Genomic DNA, 24,219 nt, shown 5'->3' on the forward strand with positions numbered 1-24,219 from the left:
GATTGTGCTAACTGTTGGTTTGACCCCTAAGTTTGATAAGTTTTGCCACCTTCGGATAAAAAAAACATAAAACATGAAAACCACAAGTCAACTTGACCAAATCAAATTTATCTGAACCACCCTAACATCTAGCTATTTTTTAATCATTTTAAAATGTAATGCAAAACTTAAAAATATACCGACGGAATGCTGTCTGAAACTTTTTAAAATGTTCTTTCTTTTTTAATCATTTTAGAATGTAATGCAAAACTTAGAAAGGTACTGACTGTTGTCTAAAACTTTTTAAAATGTTCAAAACGAAATCTCGGTGCATCAAATTTGTATCAGAAGAGATCTAATGTTTTTATAGATATAAAAAAGCTAAAACTATTGTAGCATTAAATGGAAAACAGAAGAACATCACCAACACTCCAAGGCCATGTCATTCATTTTATTGATATCAAATACGTTAACCTGAGATGTATCTGTGTTATTCATGGAACTAACTAATATTTTAACTTCAATGTATTTCGACCGGCTTTGTTCTCTGATTCAAAAGTACAAAAAAGATTTAATCTCTATTAACATTCGATTTACATACATTATATTCAGTAAAATAACAAATAGTGATATATTTTGATAGGCTCAAACTCAGAATTTAGAAAAGTAAAAAACTCATGGAGCGGACAGTTGTGGAACTGTACCAGTTAGCTGAGTCGAAACATGGCACCAAATGTTGTAATCCCTTATAATTCTGGAAGACAATTCTCTTTCCATGGCCCTTAAAATTTGTTCCAAGATACCATTCCCAACCGGGAGAACAATATAATCTTCCATCAAAGAGAAGGGTAATGGAAGATTCGCATCTAACCCCATTGTAACCCACCCTCTGAAGCTGGGAGTCTGCTCACTTTCTAAAACCGAAGATGACTCCCTGTGTACAAGAAGCTCTCCTTGCAAATTAAATTGGAAATCGAATCCATTATTCTGACCTGGAAGAACTTTTATATCTAAAATCAATCTATTGGATGCTAATTGGAGGGAGTTGTTTGTGTGTAAAACCCTGCAACGCAGATTTTTCACAGAAATAGCTTACAATAATTCCAAATTTGAAAAGAACCCCATGTAGATATTACATTTGGTCGCTTTCAAAAGATGAAAAAACAAAGAAATTGAAACTGGGTGATGTTTAAGAAGCTTTTAAACATGAATGAACTCACTTGACATCACAGAAGGGGATGGCCATAACGGTGAAGAATGTGACAGGCCTCAGACGAGCTCGCCAGAGATTGTCACCCAAATAGTTAACCCTCGAAGAATCTGGAAATGTAATCTTCACTATCCTCTCTGTTTCTTTTATATAATCTTCTCCTTTCCTAGCTCCTTGTCTGAACGGAACATCCATCCTTCTCTTTGCTTGAAACTGTACCAGTTGAGCTCTGACAATGCTGCTGCTTTTTTGGGGATTTCTTCTCATCTTCATCTTCTTAACAGTAATATAAGATGGTACAGTCCAGGCATTCTGCAGATTGGAATTCATGTTTATCTTATCAGAACTGAGGGCGGTCATGGTAGGCGGAGATTCCATTTGATGAAATCTACCAGAGCCCTTGTGTGAACCTTCTGTGAACTATTGGCTGCTTGAAAAGTATTTTTATGTCGATCTCAAAATTACAGCTAACTTTTAGCGTTCTTTAAATGTATTGTACCGGCATCCATTACAACTCACCTGTTCCTGTTATCGTTGGATGTGTAACTACAATATACATTACAAGTGAATCCAAGGAAGAATAGTGCCGGCCAAAAGCCAGGGAAGAAGAACAACAACAACAACGGACAGAGAAAAGGCAGTAAAAATATCTTCAATAGTGACATAAAAGAATGGGAAGAAGCAGTAAGGTGACTAAAAGATATTTGGAAAAAGCAATCATACTTCAAATCAACCATTGAAAGTGTCTCACCTGATCCAATGGAGCAGGTTAAAAGCGTTGAGATTGTTGATGCATAGGAAGGCCTATCAGCCTAATTATTTTTAGAAATAGTGGGAATTTCATATAACCAAAACGCACACTTTCTTTCCAAAAAAAACAATAATAAATGTTACTGAATTTTGACCTACAAAATATCAAAATTGTTGTCACTAGTTCAGTCAATAAAATTGATTAAATTTAAAGTTCCTAAACTTCCTTAAATTTCTTTGTTGTGCAAATTTATTTATTGGATGAAGCTAGTAATATCAATCCAAATACAAACTAGTTAAATATGGATAGGAATAATGTGTTGAAATTCATCTAAAATTTTATTGAAATTTATTTCAAATTTATTATGAAATTACTAGAAATTCAAAAATATTTGTGTTAAAAAAATAAAAAATAATAAAATTTTAAAAGTTAAAACCTACTCTTTTAAAAGTCACATTTGACATGAATGGGAAAATTTTAGAATTATGTAAATGTCAGATCTCTTAACAAAACATAAAGAATATAATAATTTTTTATATTTATTTTTTATTTACTTTCCGCATGCATAGTTTCACTCATAGCATTGATTTACTTGTTATATAAGTGCCAGCATTACATTGGTCGTATAGCTATGATTTAGTTATTACGATTGCGCCACATTACACTTGTAACGAATATATATAAGGTCTTTGAATTTGCATACAATTATTGATGGTAATGGTTTACACGTAATGCGGGTTAATGATATGGAAATCTATCTAGTACTTGATATTAATGGACTCTGAGCTGGTGACATCAGGGTCTCTACATACTTCAATGAGATTTACAGTTGTTGGCTCCACCTCGAATGCCGCACCTCTTCATCTACGGTTCTTCATTGCGAAGATTGATCCAACAATGATGAGGCTTAACTTACCTTATTGGATTGTTCGAGAGCTTCTCTCCACCATTTCGCTTCACCTTGGGCATCGTATTCCGGCTCTGAGCTCGGCTTCGTATACTTACAGGTTCATACCATTACCATGTGTTCTATTACCTTTGACATTACTCAGGTTCTCTGCTATAGTTATGAATTACTTCACTTGACCTGTCAGATTTGTGAAGGAGGGTTTCATCACTTCTGTGATGGAGGCACTGCATCGTGGGTGCAACCCAAAGGAGGGTTTCATCGGTTCTATTATAAAGACACAACATCATGGGTGCAACCCCAAACCAGGTATAGGGTATTTCCATTTTTCCTTCTTTTATTTTGTTTTCAAAGATTACAGATTACTCGACCTCCCTTCTAATTGTTTTCTGGTAATTGCAAGGTTCCGAGGGAGACTTCATGTTGCTCGATAATGGTCATTTGACGGCAAGGTTCCCTTCTGGTAGCTGGTTCCAAGGTTGCAGACCCGCCCCTATTTCAGCCTCTGAGTATTGTGGATACTGATTTCAGAGTTTCGAGGTTGTGGGTTTTGGGTCTCCCTCAGTTGTATGAGACAGAGAGTCGTCTTCTCTATTATTACACTAATTTACTCAGTTTAGCTCTTGACTAGGGTCTTCATGTTAGTTTTGGTCAATTTCTGGTGCAAGGATTTATTTGGAAAAAAAATCTAATTGGTTATGATAACATTTATTCCTCTTTTGAGGACAATATTCACTTATATGAAATCTCTTCCTATATTTGAAGGACTTGTCTGGACATTATCTTTTGTAATTTAATGAATCTCTTCCTTATGAACTACACTGGATGTGAAAGATGTTTACCTGGAATTTATCACAGGAGGAGGGTATTCTTGCTATGTTTATGTTGTTAATTTTATGCATATTCCTCAAAAATTTAGAGCGTGTTTTCTGTCAAACCCTTATTGAATGAAAGTTTCAACCTTTACTGTTCAACAGTGTTCCTTATTCTTTTAAGTCATTATTATGCACTTCCGGTTGGGTGAGATTTATCCTGTTCATAGGGTTTTGTGGTTTTTGTTTTGATCTTTTTACATTAGATAAGTCTGTCTTGGAGTCGAGACCATTCTCTTTCTTGTTTAAATGAATTAGTGGAAAAATGGTTGACTCACAAACCCAGTATTTTCCACTGTAATCTTCTCCTTTTCTAGTAGTAAACGATCGGGCTGAGAGTACTCATATGTTTAATATTTGATAGTATTCAGTGATTTTGGTTATTGTTTCACTCAGATTGTGATTTCATTGGTTGAGAATTTCTTCGGCAAGTCATGATAACTCTTATATCTATTTGGGTTTTCTCTATCTCAGGAGGGTTTACCAATGGTAACCCTAGAGGAAGAATTCCTCTCGAAAGTTTAGTTTTTCCTTATTTAGCAAGATATACAAATTTTTCTTCAAGTTTTCTAATTTATACAGTTCTTAGGTAAGTGTTTAACCTTTAAATTTACTGGTTCAATCCATTCTTTTAATAGCATGCCTAATCTTGTTTTCAAGTTTACTGTATACCATCTCTTATAATATACTTTTGTACCATAAAATACTTATTCGTGTCTTCGTTCAAGTGCCTAATCATTTACTAGTATAATACTTCTGTTTCAATTTATATTATCTACCAACATAATTATTCTATTCCAGAATACCTCAAATCAACGACTTAAACACTTTTGTTTTCAAGCTTACAATTATTTATCAGCATACATAATTATGTTCAAGAGCCTTTTAACAGTTAGCATAGGTACTTCTCTTTTGACATGCATTTAGCTCTCAAGAAGTGAAAATACTTATTTGTTCTCAGAAATTAAATCACAGTCAACTATTTGGTCCAAAGCAACTATAATTTACTAAATTTTCCTCTCGACCTTGAGACTCGCTTCCAAGCTTGAGTCTCCCCCAAAGCTGCTGCTCAATGTAGTAAGACTAGTAGTCTTTGTCATAGCCATCTGGTCTTCACCAGACATAGCTTATGAACTCTATCTTATTAGCACAAAGATTTTTCTTCAGTCTTTCCTCTCTCTTGTCTCCTCTCCTATCTCAAGTACCTTTACCCTCTTGATTCTTTGGAGAATAAATCTTCTTGGAAGTAGTTAGGTATAGGTATTTGCTTTATACACATTTAATCAGAATAATAATATTAAAACTTAAATAATAATGTCCAATTTGTTTAATCACAGTAATTAAATATTTAAATTTACTAGGGTCATCACACCTTCCCCCCAAGATTAAACGTTGTTCCGTTGTTCCGATGTTTTTCTGTTGCAAATATATTTGGACAAGTTTCCATCATAACTTTTTCATCCTCCGAAGTGGCATCCTCTGGCATAAAGTGCTTCCACTGCAATTTAACTTGGGTGATAAATTGTTTCAGTAGCATTACTTCTCTCTGATCGAGTATAACTAGGGGTTCGACCGAAAATTTGCCATCTGGTTCGACCTACACAAAAATAGAAACTTTAGGTAGTTCCTTTCCCTTCGCAATTTATCTTGGCCATATTTATTCAAGATCTAATTACCTGTATATCCTTCCAATTGATTATATGCTTGGTGTCATATATATAAATATATATATAACAAAGAAACATAGAAAACATTGTGCACACATATGTGGTTGGGAAAAGCGAGTTGGTAGGCCGCCAATCTAATTCGAGCTAGGATTTGGAAACGACCATTGAATCGAGGTGCTAATTTAGCACATCGCTCCATTGTAATTTATTTTTCTTAGCCCGTACACAAACATAAACATGATCTCCAATTTGAAATTCCCCGAAACTTTTCTTTCAATCAACAAAGTTATTTTGTCGATCTTGAGTGGCCTTTAAATTAGAGCATACTATTTTAACCATCTCCTCCATTTATTTTAACATGTACAATCCTAATATCAATTTATCCTCCATCCCACCCCAACTTGATGGTGTCCTGCACTTGTGTCCATACAATACTTCAAATGGACACATTTTTAGTGATGTATGGTAACCATTGTCGTAAGAAAAGTCTACTAGATGTATGTAATCCTCCCATTTAGATGGTTGTTGCATTACATAAGTTCGCAACATGTCTTCTACTACCTGATTTACTTGTTTGGTCTTCCCATCCATTTGAGGGTGGTAAGAAGTGCTAAAATGCGGTTGTGTGCCTAATCCTTCAAATAAGGCATTCCAAAAAGTTGATGTAAATTTTACATCTCTGTCATAAATTATGAACTTCAGTAATCCATGTAATCTAAAAACAGTTTGCATGAATATGTTAGCAATTTGTATAGCCTTATAGGTTGACTATACTAGTATGAAGTGAGGAGACTTTCTGAACTTATCCATACCACCATTATCGATTCATTCTACTTTGTACACTTAGGTAGTCCTGTGATAAAATCAATGGAAATGGTTTCCCATTTCCATTCCAGAATAGGTAACGGGTGAAGAAATCCAGCTAGGTGACGATGTTCTTCTTTCACTTACTGACATTCCACAGAACGAGCCAAATAATCAGCCACCCCTTTCTTTGTACAAGACCAGAAATATTCATTTCTAAGTGCAGTAATTAACTTCTGGTATTCGGGGTGGTTTGCATACCTAATTTTATGATATTCATCTAAAATTAAGTCTTTAATATTTTTCGAGTTAAGTACATACATTCTCCCTTTATAAACCAACATACCCTCTTGATTTACCTCATATCCCAACTCTTGTTCATTGCTGTTTAAAATTTTAGCTTGCTCCCATAAAAAAATATATTCTGGATCTAGCATGGTTGCTTCTTTAATTATCTCATTGAAGGTAGTCTGCACTTCACATAAATAGACCTCATATATACAGTGTACCTTCCGACTTACAACATCCGCACCTCGGTTCTCCTTACCTTTCAAGTGCTTAATTTCAAAATCAAATTTGCTTAGAAATTTGACCCAACGAGCTTGCCTAGCATTTAAAGTGGGCTGCTTAAAATAGTTAGTTAAACTATGATGGTCAGCCATTAAAAGAAATTTCTTACCCATCAAGTAATGTTGCCACATCTTTAATGCATGAATGACTGTTGTTAGCTCTAAATCATAGGCTGAATATTTTTTCTCATACTCCTTAAGTTTTCTAGAATCATAAGCAATCACTCTACCCTCCTGCATTAGTACACCACCAACACCTTCCTTCTCGGCATCTGTACAAACCACATAATCTTTATTTGGGTATGAAATGCTCAAAATAACCATGGAGGTAAGTAAATGCTTAAGTTGATCAAAACTCTTTTGACACTCCATGGTCCACTTAAAAGTCTTTCCTTTCTTTTGCAGAGAGGTAATGGGATATGCTACCCTAGAAAATCCTTCAACAAATCTCTTGTAGTACCTGGCTAGACCCATGAATGACCTTATATCCGCCACATCTTTTAGTACTGACCATTCCATTATAGTTTTTATATTTTCTGGATCCATAACAATTCCATCCTTGGTAATGACATGTCTTAGGTACTGGATTTTCTAGATTTTTTCTTTAAATAAATCACATTTGTTGTACTTGGCGTATAGTTGATCTTCTCTTAAGATTTGTAAAACAATACTGAGATGTTCCTTATGTTCTTCTATATTTCGGGAATAAATTAGTATGTTATTGATAAAAATCAACACAAATTTATCCAAACACTGGTGGAATATATTGTCCATGAGACACATAAAGGTCGCGTGGGAATTAGTTAGTCCAAAGGGAAACACAATGAACTTGTAATGTTCGTAACGAGTTTGAAAGGTTGTTTTTTCTATATTTTCCTCCTTGATTCTGATATTATGGTAACCTGAATGAAGGTCGATCTTTGAAAACACAGTCACTCCCCTCATCTGATCGAAAAGCTCATCTATATGAGGTAAAGGGTATTTATTTTTGAAGGTCAATTTATTTAACTAGTAGTAATCCATGCACTCGCAAGGTTCCATCCTTTTTCCTAACAAAAAGAAAGGGGGCTCCCCAAGGTGATAGGCTTGGGCAGATGTACTTTTTATCAAGTAGTTATTGTAACTGCATTTTTAATTTTGTCAACTCCGTTATGCTCAAGCGATAAGGAGCTTGAGATACTGGAGTAGATCCCAGAATCCAATCAATGGTGAAATCTATATCTCTTTTTGGAGGAAGTCCCAAAATTTCCTTAGGAAACACATACAGGAAATTCTTTACTACAGGTATATTTTCTAAAGAAACCGATTTTTCCTTGGAATTAGCGTATCCAACCTGTATTGCATAAATTTGACATCATATCCTGATACATTTTGCTAACTGAGAAGCTATTACTAGTCTTAATTTTAGAGATCTTAATATGCCTTGAATTTTCTGCCTCTTTCCTTCTTCATCCATGTAGCTAATAGTTTTTGTTTTACAGTTAATGAGGGACCAATGCTTTTCCAACCAATCCATGCCTATTAGGATATCATATGATCCTAGGGGTAATACATTCAGGTCTGCCACAAGAGACTGAATTGCTAACTTTAGGGGGCAGTTGTTGACCTTGGCCAACACCCTTCTCTTTGCCCCTGTGGCTAGTTGTACTAACCAAGGACTCTTAAACTTAATATGTTGCAACAACATTTCTATACTATACTAGTACTAATATAACTCAAAGTAGCTCTTGGACCAATTAAAATAGATATAGTTTGCTCAAAGATTTTACCTTCAAATTCTATCATGCTTGGCTGGTATTCTGCTTGATGGTCTTCAAGGACAGCATTTCTTTTTGGGATGCTTCTTTCTACTTCTCCCATAGTTTATTCTTCTTTAATTTGTCAAAACTAATTGGTTCCCTTGTGATAGCAACAATTTTTTACGTAGCGTGGTCCTCCACATCCCAACACTGTACTAGGGGTCTAGCTGTTATTTCCACTTCAACTCTAGCCGACTTCTCATTAGTCTTGGACTCATTTGGAAGTTTAAATCAAGGTTGATTTCTATTCATATTTATGTTTTCTTTTCCTTTATGGGATCCCTTGTTGATTATGGTTTTATTTCCCTTACTGCTGGAAGGAAACTTAATTCCCTTTTTATCAACCCATACTTTTCCCCATCTCCCTTTTGCATGTTTTGTTGATACCATATTCGACCCTTTCATATATCTTTATCTATGGTCTTCGAATTATCAAACTTGAGGCACTCTTTCATGAACAATGGCAGACTACTGATAAATCATTGCACTTTTTCTTTTTCCTCCCTTATGTAAGGTACATATCAAAGCAAGGTGTAATGTTTTCTATGAATTCATCCATAGACAGTTGACCCAATCGAAGATCATGAAACTCCTTTTCCTTTTCATCATAAAATCTTTCAGTTAAATATTTTTCCTTAAAATATCTTTGAAATTTTTCCCAAGTTATGTTCTGCTCATTCACTCCATGCACAATTTTTACTTCCTCCCACCATAGGGTGGATTTTCCTTGCAGCTAAAAGATGACCAAGCGAGCTTTTAAGTTATGGTCGTATTCATATAGCTGGAAGTACTTATTCATATTAATAAGACATGCTTCAATTTCCTCTTCTTGTTCACCATCAAAGAGGGGGGGTTTTATTTTCCGAAATTCTCCTTGCAATTCTATCTTTTTCCTTGTCTACATTTTGTGTTCTATTGCATTATCAGATTTGCCTTCCTGATTTTCTTAACCGCCCTCCATTCCTAAATAATCGGTTCAAAATTCTTGTTCAACAGTCATGTTTTCATGCTCTGGGTTAGCTATTGGTCATCACTGATTCTGTCTATCAAATATACTCTTCATAATATTTTCCTACCCCTGCATCAACCTTTCATTATCTGTTCAAAACTAGGCCGTCTCGTAATTCAACTCTTGAACAGTTTCCAAGATTGCAGTGTTGGTATTGCATGGTTCTTCACCCAACTGTACCCATACCTTAGGATTGGCTTCTTGAAAAGATGTTGGTCCTACTCCTGTCATAGATCTGTGAGGTGTAATGCCAGTCCTCTTCATACTGGTTGCTTTCCTTTATTTATTTCAAGCTTCCCTCATAACTTGTTCATCCTCCCAGGTGGCTTGCTCTGGCCCAAAGTGCCGCCACTGCACCTTAACTTGGGCGATAACTCGTTTCTGCAACATTACTCCTCTCACATCGAGTATAACCAAGGGTTCGACTGAGAACTCGCCTTTCGGTTCAACCTGCAAAAAAAAAACTTTAGTCAGTTCCTTTCCCTTGGCAATTTGTCTTAGCTAGATTTATTCAAGATCTAATTACATGTATATCCTTCCAATTGATTATATGCTTGGGATCATATATATGTGTCTTTAACATAGAAACATGGAAAACATTGTGCCCACATGTGTGTTTGGGAAAAGCGAGCTAGTAGACCACCGGTCCAATTCGAGGTAAGATTTGGAAAGGGGTATAGAATTGAGATGTTAATTTAGCAATTCCACTCCATTGTCATGTAATTTTCTTGGCCCGTACATGAACATAAATAGGATTTCCAATTTGAAATTCTCAGAAAATTCTCTTTCAATCAGCAAAGTTCTTTTCCCGGTCTTCAGTGGCCTTTAAATTAGAACATACTATTTTAACCATCTCCTCCATTTATGTTAACATGTTTGGTCCTAACATCAATTTATCCTGTAGCCCACCCCAACTTGAGGGTGTCTTGCACTTGCGTCCATATAATACTTCAAATGGACTCACTTTTAGTGATGTATGGTAACCGTTGCTGTAACAAAATTCTACCAGATGTATGTAATCCTCCCATTTAAATGGCTGCTACATTACATAAGTTCGCAGCATGTCTTCTACTACCTAATTTATTCACTCAATCTTCCCATCCATTTGAGGGTGGTAAGCAGTGCTGAAATGCGGCTATGTGTCTAATCCTTCAAATAAGTCTTTCCAAAAAGCTGATTTAAATTTTACATATCGATCGGAAATTGTGATCTTCGGTAATTCATGTAATCTAAAAATGGTTTGCATAAATATGTTAGAAATTTGTATAGCCTTATAGGTTGATTGTACTGGTATGAAGTGAGCAGACTTTCTCAACTTATCCACTACCACCATTATCGAGTCACTATGCTTTTTAGACTTAGGTAGTCCTGTGATAAAATCAATGGAAATGGTTTCCCATTTCCATTCTAGAATAGGCAACAGGTGAAGCAATCCGACTGGGTGACAATGTTCCGCTTTCACTTGCTGACATTCCAAACAGCGAGCCAAATAATCATCCACCTCTTTCTTCATACCAAGCCATAAATATTCCTTTCTAAGTGCAGTAATTAACTTCTAGTATCCAGGGTGGCCTGCATACATAATTTTATGATATTCATCTAAAATTAAGTCTTTAATATTTTTTTGGTTAGGTACATACATTCTCCCTTTATAAATCATCATACCTTCCTGATTTACCTCATATCCCAGCTGTTGTTTATTGTCGTTTAAAATTTTAGCTTGCTGCCATAAAAAATTATATTCTGGATCTAGCATGGTTGCTTCTTTAATTAGATCATTGAAGGTAGTCTGCACTTCATAGAAAGAGACCTCATATATACAGTGTACCTTTCGACTTAAGGCATTCGCAACCCGATTCTCCTTACTTTTTAAGTGCTTGATTTCAAAATCAAATTCACTTAGAAATGACCCAACGAGCTTGCCTAGCATTCAAAGTGGGATGCTTAAAATAGTTAGTTAAACTATGATGGTCAGTCATTAAAAGAAATTTCTTACCCATCAAGTAATGTCGCGACATCTTTAATGCATGAATGATTGCTGGTATCTTTAAGTCATACGTTGAATATTTTTTTTTGTGCTCCTTAAGTTTTATAGACTCATAAGAAATCACTCTTCCCTCGTACATTAGTACACTACGAACACCTTCCTTCCTGGCATTTGTACAAAACACATAATCCTTATTTGCGTCTGCAATGCTCAAAATAAGCATGGAGGTAAGTAAACGCTTAAGGTGATCAAAACTCTTTTGACACTCCATGGTCCACTTAAAATTTTTTCCAATACAAATTTTAGTAATGGTATTCCGTTGATTTTTTATTTTGGAGTGTAAGTCCTAACGTTTTATTTTTTATTGTAAGTCTAGCAATATACAAAAATCTTAAACATGTTTTTTCAAATTTTTGGAGTTGCAAAATATCTATCTTTTTAGATATTATCCTTTTACGATGTTAATATTGAAGCAACACAAATTTCAAATTGTTATTACCTTTTTACATATTAGATTTTTACCATAATAACAAAGAAACAACACAAAATTCAAATTGGTATTACTTTTTTTACATATTAGATTTTTACCATAATAACAATGAAACAACACAAACATGCAATTGGTATTATTTTATTTTTTTTATTTTGTTTTGAAAGTATTACATATTTTAGAATGCATGTTTGTGCAATGTTGACACATAAGTGGATTAGTTTTTGTACATGATTGTTGATTAGATTTCTAACATATTTTTTTTTTACATATTTGGAAGTGCATGATTGTGCACTGTCTCCCACATAAATAGATTAGTTTGTTTGCATGACTCTTGATTAAATTTTTGCCATAATAATACTAAAATCATAGTAGCTTCAAAACTGGTATTATTTTAATTTTTTAAATAAAATTCTAAAGAGATTGAAATTAGAATAATGGAAAATTAATATACAACATTTATTTTACAAAATATCAAAAGTGTTCAACTATCTTTTACAAAATATGTAAAAATAAGTGTTTTATCTTTTAAATTTAATAGCTTACACACTTTTAAAACTTTTATAAATTTTTTAGAATTGCAATATTTAGTTTTTACACACTTTTTCCCAAGGAAAAATGGTAATTTTATTAAAAAATAAAATTACATATTATATATGCTCTAGAGCGTTCAATCATAGCACTTGAAGTTGGTGCACCAAAAAAGACAATCATGCCAATTGAAGTTGGTGCACCAATAAGGAACAATGACATAAAGCAAGAACCTAGAACATTGAATAAAACCACGATTGAGACCAAGTAAAAATACTTAGTTACCTATTCTTTATTTTCTTCTTTTCCACCTTCCTCCATCCTCCAAAAATAAGAGTGTCATTTACAATTGCTAGCTGATTTTCTTCTACTATCATTGGATTTTCCTTATCTGGGTATGAGCTATCATTGGATTTTCCTTATCTAGGTATGAGCTATCAAATACATGAGTTCATTTGTACCCTCCGATTTACACACTTACCAATGCATGTTTGTGCTTCAGTCATACATAAAAGATTTATTAATTTAAAATATAATACATAAAAATTACTTAATTAAATTTGATTATAATAAATTATAGAAATTGAAAAAACATTTTTAATAATTTTTATTATTTTAAAAATAAATATATTAATAATAAAAAAATTATAAATGTCATATCTCTTATATTTTATTTTTGCAAAATGATATATGAAATTTTAATTATTTATTTCAATTTTACTATATTTGTAGCACTTGTTTTTTCTTATTAATTTTATATATATTCTATTTTTTAATTATGTAAAATTTAATAATAAATAATAAATTTCTAATTTTTGTGTAAATTCATTGAACTAAAACATGAACACAAAAGAGGTGACTTAGATTGCAGTAAAGAAAAGAGAAGGAACCAAGTTCCTTAATTTTCTATGGCTTTTGCTAAATTCAAAAATGATGTTTTATTCAACGTTTGGAAATTCTAAAATTTTCTTTATAGATATTTAAACGTTATGTTATGTTTAGTATTTTGGATGATCCTTTTAAGTTTCCACCAAGGTTCACAAGTAGTTTGTGATATTTTGAGGGCATAATAAGTATATCTTTATAACAGATTCACTGCTTGTTGTTTAAGAGTTTTTTTGAAGACTAAAATATTTTTAGTTTTTATTATTAATATAATTATATTACTTCAAGAAAAATATATTTTTTTTAATTAAACTAAATATTTTCCCATTTCTTTTTATTGGTCCATGTTACAAGAGGGAGTATAGAAATTTCATTTTAGTCCAATGACTTTGAATAAAAAATTGTTTAATGTTTTTAAATGTGTTTAGTCAAAGGACTTTGAATAAAAAATTGTTTAATATTTTTAAATGTGTTTGGATATTTTGTAGTGAAGTCATCTTTTTTTTAAATTTAAAATTATTTCTTAGAATTTCCAAAATCAAAAATCTATTCTTTGATTGGTTTTGATGGTTGATTGGACTAACTCCGTATGGTTGGATATGATATTTATTAAAAAATAATTAACAATAAAATAAAATATAAACATTTGACATCGGATTTGATAATATAGAATTTCTTTTAATATATATTTTTAATTAATATATTAATTAAGAAAAACTATTAATTGTCAAATATCTTTTTCATTTTCACTAAAAATAGAGATACCATGACCCATAAAAAAATAAATATAAGGATATAATGATATAATTTTATTGTACAAAAGTTTGGGTCTATTGTACTAATGCAAATTTACTTATTTTATATAGTTGCAATTCATTAATTCCAACACAGGTAGTTGATATAGCTATTATAATTTATTAATTTTGTTGTCCCTCCCAAAGACATCTTGAATTGCTTACAAGGCCAATGCCTGGGCACATATAAATTCTATGTATCTCATATGATCCTCAAGAAACCTAAGGCATCATATTCATCTTCTACACATAGTAATCACAAATATAAAAATATACATATAACAACATGGATTGGTTCCTTCATCTAAGGGTACAAGCCATGTATTTCTGGTATCCTTTCACATATGCAACTCATAAGAATAAGGCAAAAACAAGCGGAAGCCAAGTAATTAAGGACTTACAGTTAATTAGATTTTGCAAAATAATGAGAGAAGAGAAAGAGAATAATAACTCATCACATAGAGCTTGAAACATCAAGAGTTCTATACTTATCTGACTTAAAGATAGACATGTGGATGTAAGAAGAGTGAATGCAATGATTTCAGCAAGCACACATTTAAAGATGAAATCTCAGACTTGCATACAAACGTATGTATTAACTAGTTAACACCAATGAATCTGTAAGAATATAAGAGATCTTTCTGGCAACTACAATTGCTTGAAATCAGAGAGGAAGTGAGAATATAATGGAAGTTTAGCAGACAAGCAACATATTGTAATACTCGAGCATTCTGTAAGAATATAAGAGATATTTCTAGCAACCACAATTGCTTGAAATAAGAGAGGAAGTGTGAATATAATGGAAGCTTAACAGAGAAAAAACATACTGTAATACTCAAACATGGGAATAGAGACTGTTTCATTCATATTAAGAAAGATGTAGATATGGAATTCATAAAACTTGAAAAGCACATGAAGTTTTTTCCTAGAATTCAAAACCTTTCTTCAATGTTTCTTCCTCCCTTTCATAATGAGAGGGAGGGTAAGAAAATAAGTTATAGAAATATCTTCAGGTGGAAATTTATAGCTGTCTATATGAACAGTTGTCTCAACATAAATCCTCTAACTATTACAATAGGGAGATTCCTTTCTTGAAAGAAAAACAGGATAACAATACCATGATCAAAACAACAAAATGGAATTAATCCATCGCAAATGAAATGATGGTTTCTGCAAATATCTTCATGCCACTCTTCTTTGCTGGCCTTTGGTCCTGGTGTGTTCCTGCTAAGACATGGTTATTCCTCTCTCAGTCGGTTTCGCGTCACTCCCAGTCTTTAACAACCTCTGAAACAACTGCCAACTCATATGCCTTTTTAACTTTATGTTAGATAATTTCGGTGCCCTAAAAAGTCTGGTATCCTAGTTCATGGAGTACCCAGGAGCATTTTGAATGCTGACCTTTTAACACAGGGACACTATGAAATAGGCGAGCCCGATTTCCGTTTACATCATTGGGAATACAACCCCCTTTATGTGATCGAGGGCATGAACCAAGTGCTTAGTTTTCTGTGCTAAGGCTTTCAATTTTCGTGCGGGGGCCTTTTCCTTTATTACTTGAAAACAAATTAATAACCCCTTACATCACATTGGTTGATATCTCAGATGTAAGAACCTTATGAAATACAACCTATGGAACATCGCATCCGGGGGCCCCTTTTTCTTATCGCTATCGCAATCCTACATCTGGCATGAATACACTTTCCCTTAAGTTTTCTCGCTAAGTAGTTGCAATCACTGATATGCGTGATGACATCATCTTTTCCACATGTCACCCTGTGAGTAGTGACATGTGTCACCAAGAAATGTTCCCATAGGGACCCTGAAAATGCCAAAACCAAGTGACACGTGTCCGCCTACCACATCAGCATCTGTACTACCATGTGTGCTTCGTACTTCCAGTTGTAATCCGTACTGCCATGTCATCAGTGACGTCAGCTGCCATGTGTGCTCAGAGGACCAATTAGAGGTCACCACATGCCCCCCCTGGAGGAGAGAGAAAAATACCTTGCTGACCTTGTTTTCTCATGCTTTTCCCTTGTATTTGCCTTTCTCAACCCCCCGTCAATGTACCACTTTATCACAATATCAGCGGTTTGTAGGTCTTCTTAACTTGAAACCTCATCGATCCATCGATCACCGATTGCCAATGCCACATGGAGGAGAGAGAAATGGGGTCTACCATCCCTTCTTTTTCCACCTCTCTTGTGTTAAATTGTTTTAGTCCTTCCCCGACGACGCAACAATGTATCGCAGATCAACGCCCGCGAGTTCTTGTAGTATGAAGTGACTGCGTGCTTACGATGACAGTCAACTTGCAGGATTGCGATATTAGCCTTCGATGCCAAGAACCAGTGATAATTCTTAAGTGTGAGCCTCGGGAATCCTCCGATAGACGATTGTCAATTGCGATTTTCCCTCCATACCTAGCCATTTTTTGGTTTGCTGTGCTTTGCCAAGGTAGACCTTCAAAATTCTCTATCTTCTACTCCAGGACTCCATTTTTGGACTTCCATATACCATTAGAAAGCTCTTTTTGAGCACTATGCAATGGGGAGCGTATGATTCAGCTTTAAGATCTTCTATGGCCTAGTAAAGGTGCTCGAAAATTCACTTATCTTGGGAAATGTTGACCATTTGAAACCCACAATATGGTGAGTGACAACATTGGATCTAACTAGGGACAGTGCCTTGCTGGCAAGTTTTTGAGGACCTGTGGACTAGTAGAATTTCCTTCCATTGGCCATGTATTTATTCTTAAACAAAATATAATTCCGTGAAAATGAATTTTCTAAAAATAAACTGAAAATTTCGAATAACAATTTCAACATACACACCATATATTTACAATAAGAAAGAGACAAATATCTTTAATTTTGAAAATAAAATTTTAGAAACTGACCATTTATGGGAAGTTCCTTCAGTTCACCATACAAGTTTTCAACCATGTAAGTGTTGTTTCCCCTTTCTTCTGCATCCTTGAAAGGGTCGAAACATAGTGGATGAAACCTCCCATGTTTACCTTTGTCTTCTCGTCTGACATCCCACCTGAGAACTAAATCTCCTTGTTGAATAGGTCTTTCCTTAGCCTTCTTGCCAATCAAAGATTTCATCCTTTGTTGGTAGTTTAACAGTTTGGTCCCCACTTGCTCTCTCTTCTTGTGAAGCTCCACCAGCTGATTTATTCTTCTAGCCAAGGTGTTAGGTTCTTCTTCAACTTTTTGTAGCAACATAGCTACTGGAATTGCTAATTGGATAGGGAAGACATCAGCCTTGCCATATACTAGATCAAAAGGATATTTCCCAGTGGATATTTTGGGTGTTACATGGTTAGCCCAGTGAGCAAACTTTAGTGGAGAGTCCTAGTTCCTTTGATTTTCAGTGATGGCCTTCTTTAGGAATCTCACCACAATTTTATTAGATGACTTAGCCAAGCCATTCCCTTGAGGGTAGTATGTAGTGGAGTGTCCAAAAATGATGATGAATTTGTGGCAGAAGTTGGTGAACTTGGCACATTTGAAGACTTGTTCATTATCAGTGATGAATATTAAAACAATACCCAAAGCAGGACAATATGTTCTCTTCCATGAATTTTATCACAACTAAATTAGTAACATTCCTAGCTGGGACAACCTCTACCCAATTGGTGAAATAGTCAGTGGAAGTTAAAATCCATTTGTGTTGGCCGCTAGAAGCTAGGTTGATTTCATCAATGAAGTATAATCCCCACTCTCTAAAGGGATCCTCTACATGCACATAAATCAGGGGGAGAGGAGAAAAATTTTGTCTTTAAGAAAACATCTGGAATCTTTGGCATGAACTGACCTTAGAATAAACATCTCCAAACATCATGGGCCAGTAAAATCCTGCCTTGAGGATTTTGTGTGTTGTTTACTTCGAACTGTAGTGTCCTCCACAGACTCCCCCATGGAAATACTCCATCACTTCATGGGTTTCTCCCTCAACCAAACACATCAGTAATACCCCCACTGGGTCCTTCCAGTAGAGAAGTCCATTGGATATAATTATTTATGTGATTTCAATCTCAGTCTCTGCTATTTTGATCTATCTAGTCCCAATGGGCATCCTAGAAACAAGACGTATTGAACAATGTTCTTATACCTAGGCAATCCCTCATACTTGGCATTGATATTCTGTTCAACCATTTTAATTATGTTATGTTCATCCTTTGGATTGCCATCCTCTATGATCAGGCTTATCCCTAGAGCTTGCCAGTTGGATTCAGACAAAATGTTGGCCGACCCCTAGCCTTTGATGAGCTTGGTAGGCTTGATTTCTAGGTCATATTCCTGTATTTTAGCTATCCATCTACCCCTCATTCCTTCGCTCTCTCCCTGCACCATAATGTCTTTGACTGCAATTCTTGGGAAAAATGATCTGATTTCATATTGCAATACATACATATGGAATGAATTCAACGCCTTGACCAGTGCATAAGAATGTTTCTTGAATATGTCATACTTAAGCTCAACGTCCCTTAGGAATTTGCTAAAAAAGGCAATGGGCTGCTCGTAACCTTCTTTATTTTTTTGTAACAACATAGCAGCAATGGTATGTGGAGAGGCGAAAAAAAATATGTATAAGGGCACTGAATAATTAGGGCTAACAAGAATTGGGGCCTTAGCCAAGCTTCTTTCATCCTTGTGAAAGAATCATGGGGGATGAAGCTCTACTTAACTTCATTCTCCTTCTTGAGCATATCTGCAATACCTTTAACTATCTCAACATAGTTGGGTATGAATCACCTTAAGAAATTTGTCCTCCCCAAAAAGGCTTGGACTTCTTTCTTATTTCTAGGCAGGGGAATAAGGCTGATGGATTTGGCTCATTCATGATCAATATTTACTCCTTGCTGCACTACTATGTGTCTAAGTAGCTTCCCCTTACTCAGGGAAAACTGAGATCTCCTCGGATTCAGAGAGAGGCCATACCTTCTACACTTCTTGAAAGTGAGTTTTAAATGGAGGATATGTTCTTCATAAATCTTAGAAAATACTTTGATGTCGTCTAAGTAGACTACCACAAATTTATCTAGATCACCCACGAAATCTATGTCCATGTATTTTCCGAAATGTGGCCCCTACATTTATTAACCCGAAGGGCATGCGTGCGTACATGAAGGTTCCCCACGGGGTGGTGAAAGCAGTATTTCTCTAGTCTTTCGGGTGGACTACCACTTGGTTATATCCTTAGAATCTATCCATCGTGGACATTCTGGATGCACCTACTACCTTCTGCAATATATTATCCATTTTCGGTAGAGGGTAGTTATCTTTTAGAGGCACCTTGTTTAAATTCCGGAAGTCCACGCATAGCCTTATCTCTCCGCTCGTTTTACGGACAAGGATCAGATTATCTACCCTCTCAGAGTATATTAGAGGGACTATGATCTTGGCCTACATCAGCTTCCTTACCTCCTTTTCAATGGAGCGGAGTAAGAGTGTTTTTATTTGTCTGAGTTTCTATTTGCGTGGATTTATCCCACCCTTCAAAGGAATCTTATGCTAAATAATATTTGTATCAAACAATTTCAAATCATCATAAGACCAAGAAAACACATCTTTGTAAGTTTTGAATAGATCTAAATACCTTTGTCTGTATTGCAAAGGGATTCCTTTGAACAACTTGATCGTCTAGGGTTCCTCCTCTAATCCGATGTTGCAGTCTTCTAACTGCCAAGAAAATACATCTTTGTAAGTTTTGAATAGATCCAAATACCTTTGTCTGTATTGCAAGGGGATTCCTTTGAACAACCTGATCGTCTAGGGTTCCTCCTCTAATCCGATGTTGCAATCTTCTAACTGCTCATCCTTCTCTGGGGCCATTTTTTTGGATGCTATGTTGTATTTATTGAAAAGTCTTTGAAGTGGAACAAATCCATGAGGGATGGTGTTCCCTTTTAGTGCAATTTTTTTCCCCAGCCATTGTGTCTTTCCATGGAGTGGCTTCTTGTTCTGCTTCTTCTTCTTCTTGATCAATGGTGGAGTGGGAAAACTCCCCAATGAATTCTATGAATCTTTTGACTTGCTCGTCATCTTCGAATACCTGTCGATGTTTGGCATTATCAGGTATTGAAGGCTTGTGTTTGACATCTATCTCATATCTGAGGAGTGGATTTTGTGGGGGCCTGAAAGTGATTTCAGCTACTGCAAGAGAGTGAGTCATCTTGTTTTCTTTCTTGAGAAGAAATTGAATGATAAAGGGTAGGAAGAAATTGTCGATTAAGTCCCACACGTCATTTCACTATGTCCTCAGCTTGGAGTGTTTGACCTAGCATTGATTTCAGATCTTCTTTACAACTAGTTCAAAATATCCATAGATTGTAAGGCATTCGATATTCACCTTTTCTGTTGTTTGTATCCCAAGGATCAATGCTTTGTATTCTGCCACATTTTTGGTCACTTCAAACTCTAGTTTGAACGAGAGGGGTATTAGGCTACCCTCCGAAGATATCAACAATATTCCAGCTCCATTTCCAGCTTTTGAGTTTGCTCCATTGAAGTATAATTTCCATATTTTATTCTCACTTGGTCGCAAGTGCTCTGACTGTCTTGTTAGTTGTATTGATGTTTCCTCTAGGAAGGTCTCATCCTCTTCTAGGAACAGGTAGGATATGTCGCTATCTTTCCCATGCACTGGGGATTTATTTGAACCTTTAGCTAGGATCATGGTTTTCACAAACCAGGATTCTCTGTACAACTTTCTTTTCTCACCTCCAAAAGTGTGAATGATGGAATAAGTCAGATCTATCTTGATAGAGACACCTACCTTTGAACCCCATGATCTCGATAAGAGAATTCCAAAATGAGGAGGTATATCAACCACCACTATATCCATTACCATTAGATCCTTTATCATTCATAAGAACTTGACTCTCTTGGAGGCAGTGGAGTACAAATGCTTGTATGGTCTAGTGATTTGCAAGCCCAATTGTTCTATTACTGATAATGGCATGAGGTTGTGTGAGGCTCCTGAATCTAGCATGTAATTTTGCAACAAAAGGTCATGGATCACTGAAGTCACATAAAAAGGTGTAGTAGAAGGATCCAACTCTCCCACACGTGGCCCAAAAACGACCTTTGGCCTCTCCTCCTGGAGATTAAACTATCATGGATTGGTGCTGAGATGGAGGGATACATAAATTGAGAGGCCTGAGCTTTATAAATAGGATGCTTTAGAATATCAGTCAAGGGAACATGAATTTTTACCTTCTCAAATCTCCCTCTGGAGATTGAATGTAGGTTGGACTTTTTCCTATACCCCTTGCTTTGTTCCTTCCACCTTGCCACTAGCATCTTTCGACAGAATAGGTGTCCCTTTTTCTATATGTCCCTCTGAGCTAGTTATTTCCTCATTCTAGGAGAATTTTATCTTGGAAGAGTCAAGATTCATCTTACCCTTCCCTTTATTCAATACTAGGGGAACAACTTGGGGAGTAACTTTCCCTTGTTGTTCTGGTTCTCTCATCCCCTTCGTTGAAGATCTTAGATCATACTTATATTGTGGTTGTGCTTGCATGAACTCTAAAAAATATTTGCAATAATAATCCCTATCTCCCTCATCTGTTGTTTCTTCTCTATCATGGTTGGCCTATTGGTGAGCCATATTATCATATTCTTCTTCGATAAAAGAGGAATACATATTTCCATTCATATCTTGTGTATCCAATGATTGTTCATCGAGATCATCTTCCAATTACAATGGATGGGGGATTTGATCAAGATGATACTTTATTTCCCTTCGAAGTAGCTGCAGTCGAGGCCTTGTATATTGAGGGTTATAGCCCCGATTGTTGACGTGAGTGTTCTGTCTAGAAAGGTTCTTGTTCTCAAATTCAAGCTTTCCAACCTTTTGTGTAAAACTCTTGACAGGTTTCTCCAACTTGTCCCACTTCAATTCTGATGATTCTTTATCTTGACCCGAGGAGTATGTCTCCTCTTTCCATCTTTTGGGTTCAGTAGTTTCTTGCTTTACCCTTGACTTTCCTGTCGAGACCATATTGTCTTCCACTTCAAGAGCATTGGTCTGAAGTTGGTCTAGAGTGAGGGACTTTCTTTCTCTCTGGGAAAAATCAACACTAGACTCAAAATCTCCTAGGAAAACCACACGAGCTGCAGCTGGAGGAGGTTTTATGGTAGCAGGAACATTATTGTACTGCTTATTGAATCTTTTGATAAAGTCTGAAGTATCCTCCTTCAGTTTTTTCTTAGGTCATTAAACTCAGTGAGGAGGTACTCATGATCCCTCTTTTATCCCCATTTCTAGGTGAAAGAGTTTTCTAGCTCTTCCCAGGTAGTGAAGGATGCATTGGGTAGATCTTTGAACCATTTTCTACCTTCTCCCTCAAGACCTTGTAAAAAAAGTCTCATGACCACATCCAACTGATCTAGATATACGATGTGAGAAAAAGAATTGAATTCTTCAATGTGACTCTTTGTTGTGTTATCATCTTCCCCATTGAACCTAGGCAACTGCTTTAGGTGGTTTTGGGTCATTTCACTCAGAGGCTGAGGTAAATTAAGAGGTGCATACTTATTTAGAAAAAATAGCAGGAGAGCCATTTGGATTGGTGGAGGGGGATTAAAATTTGCTTGAGGAACTAGGGTCAAGACCACAGTGTTTGGAGGAGAAGCAGGTTATGTCAGGGCCTTAGGAGTAAGTCTTGCATAGTGACCAACAGTGGGCTGAGCATTGGAGGCAGAGGTGGCAAAGGTTGATGAGATGGTAGTACAAGCCAGAGGAGTTTTCTCTTTCCCGACTTTCTTGGAAAATAACTTTTTTGGATCAAATACAAATGGAGCTTTCTTTTGGGATGTATCTGAGTGAGTATGAGGCCTTTTAGAACTTGAGGTTATGAATGATAATGAGGGGGTTGTGGATTCGCCAAGGTGAAATGAATGCAATCAGAACAAACTTTGCTCACCTACACAAAGGGTTTTCAATTTGTCATATCTCGGGGGAAAAATCCTTCAATAAGATCCCCAGCAATGACGCCAAAATATTTTGTCTCTCCCATAGACAACCTTGTATTTCTTACAAGACCAGTGCTTGGGAACATCTAAATTCTATCTATCTCTTATGATCCTCAAGAAACTGAAGGCATCATATGCATCTTCTACACATAGTAATTAGAAATATACAAATATAAACATAATAACATGGGTTGGTTCCTTCATCCAAGGATATAAGCCATTTATTTATGGTATCCTTTCACATATACAACTCAAACGAATAAGGCAAAAACAAGTGGAGGCTGAGTAATCAAGGAATTGTAGTTTAATCAAATTTTGCAAAATAATGAAAGAAGAGAAAGAGCATAATAACTCATCACATAAAGCTTGAAACATCAAGAGTTCTATACTTATCTGAGTTAAAGATATATAGGTGGATGTAAACAGAGTGAATGCTATGATTTCAGGAAGTGCACATTTAAAGATATAACCTCATACTTGCATACAGGCATACGTATTGACTAGTTAACACCAATGAATATGTAAGAATATAATAGATATTTTTGGAAGCTACACTTTCTTGAAATCAGAGAGGAAGTGTGAACATAATGGAAGTTTAACAAAGAAACATCATACTGTAATACTCTAACATGCGAATCACCACTATTTCATCCATATTAAGAAAGATGTAGATTTGGAACCCATACAACGCTAGAAGCGCATACAAGTTTTTCCTAGAATTCAAAACCTTTATTCAATGTTTATTCCTCCCTTTTATAATGAGAGTGAGGGTAAGGAAATCATTTAGAGAAATATATTGAGGTGGAAATTTACAGCTGTATGTATGAATGGTTGCCTCAGTGTAAATCCTTTAACTATTACAACAACGAGATTCCTATTAGTTGAGAATTAATGCATCGCAACCGAAATGATGGTTTCTGGAAATATCTTCATGCCACTCTTCTTTTTTGGCCTTTCGTCCTGATGTGTTCC

The 24,219-nt window shown here is 35.4% G+C and overlaps 2 protein-coding genes across 2 annotated transcripts; one reads left to right on the forward strand and one right to left on the reverse strand.

Annotated features, from left to right (window-relative positions):
• Nucleotides 1–635: 635 nt before the first annotated feature.
• Nucleotides 636–1,707, reverse strand: LOC149262994 (uncharacterized). The gene is made up of 2 exons (XM_089386903.1): nucleotides 1,200–1,707; nucleotides 636–1,042 (listed from the first exon to the last, which is right to left on the reverse strand). Exons 1-2 carry the CDS (start codon nucleotides 1,565–1,567, stop codon nucleotides 655–657), a joined length of 756 nt encoding a protein of 251 aa, XP_089243029.1. The 5' UTR covers nucleotides 1,568–1,707; the 3' UTR covers nucleotides 636–654.
• A 998-nt stretch (nucleotides 1,708–2,705) lies between these two features.
• LOC149262995 (uncharacterized) lies at nucleotides 2,706–3,653 on the forward strand. The gene is made up of 3 exons (XM_089386910.1): nucleotides 2,706–2,947; nucleotides 3,035–3,156; nucleotides 3,251–3,653. Exons 1-3 carry the CDS (start codon nucleotides 2,715–2,717, stop codon nucleotides 3,370–3,372), a joined length of 477 nt encoding a protein of 158 aa, XP_089243036.1. The 5' UTR covers nucleotides 2,706–2,714; the 3' UTR covers nucleotides 3,373–3,653.
• The last annotated feature ends 20,566 nt before the right edge of the window (nucleotides 3,654–24,219 follow it).

The sequence above is a fragment of the Pinus tabuliformis genome, chromosome 6, assembly GCF_031772625.1.
Source record: "Pinus tabuliformis cultivar Carrire ecotype Pingquan chromosome 6, CPIR1, whole genome shotgun sequence".
Taxonomy (NCBI): domain Eukaryota; kingdom Viridiplantae; phylum Streptophyta; class Pinopsida; order Pinales; family Pinaceae; genus Pinus; species Pinus tabuliformis.

Excerpts from the sequence above, each read along its gene's own strand:
- LOC149262995 (XM_089386910.1), top strand. The coding sequence starts at position 2,715 with ATGGACTCTGAGCTGGTGACATCAGGGTCTCTACATACTTCAATGAGA. Across the intron at positions 2,948-3,034 it reads TCGGCTTCGTATACTTACAG|ATTTGTGAAGGAGGGTTTCA; the intron begins GTTCATACCATT and ends TTGACCTGTCAG. Across the intron at positions 3,157-3,250 it reads TGGGTGCAACCCCAAACCAG|GTTCCGAGGGAGACTTCATG; the intron begins GTATAGGGTATT and ends GGTAATTGCAAG.
- LOC149262994 (XM_089386903.1), bottom strand. The coding sequence starts at position 1,567 with ATGGAATCTCCGCCTACCATGACCGCCCTCAGTTCTGATAAGATAAAC. Across the intron at positions 1,043-1,199 it reads ATCCCCTTCTGTGATGTCAA|GGTTTTACACACAAACAACT; the intron begins GTGAGTTCATTC and ends TCTGCGTTGCAG.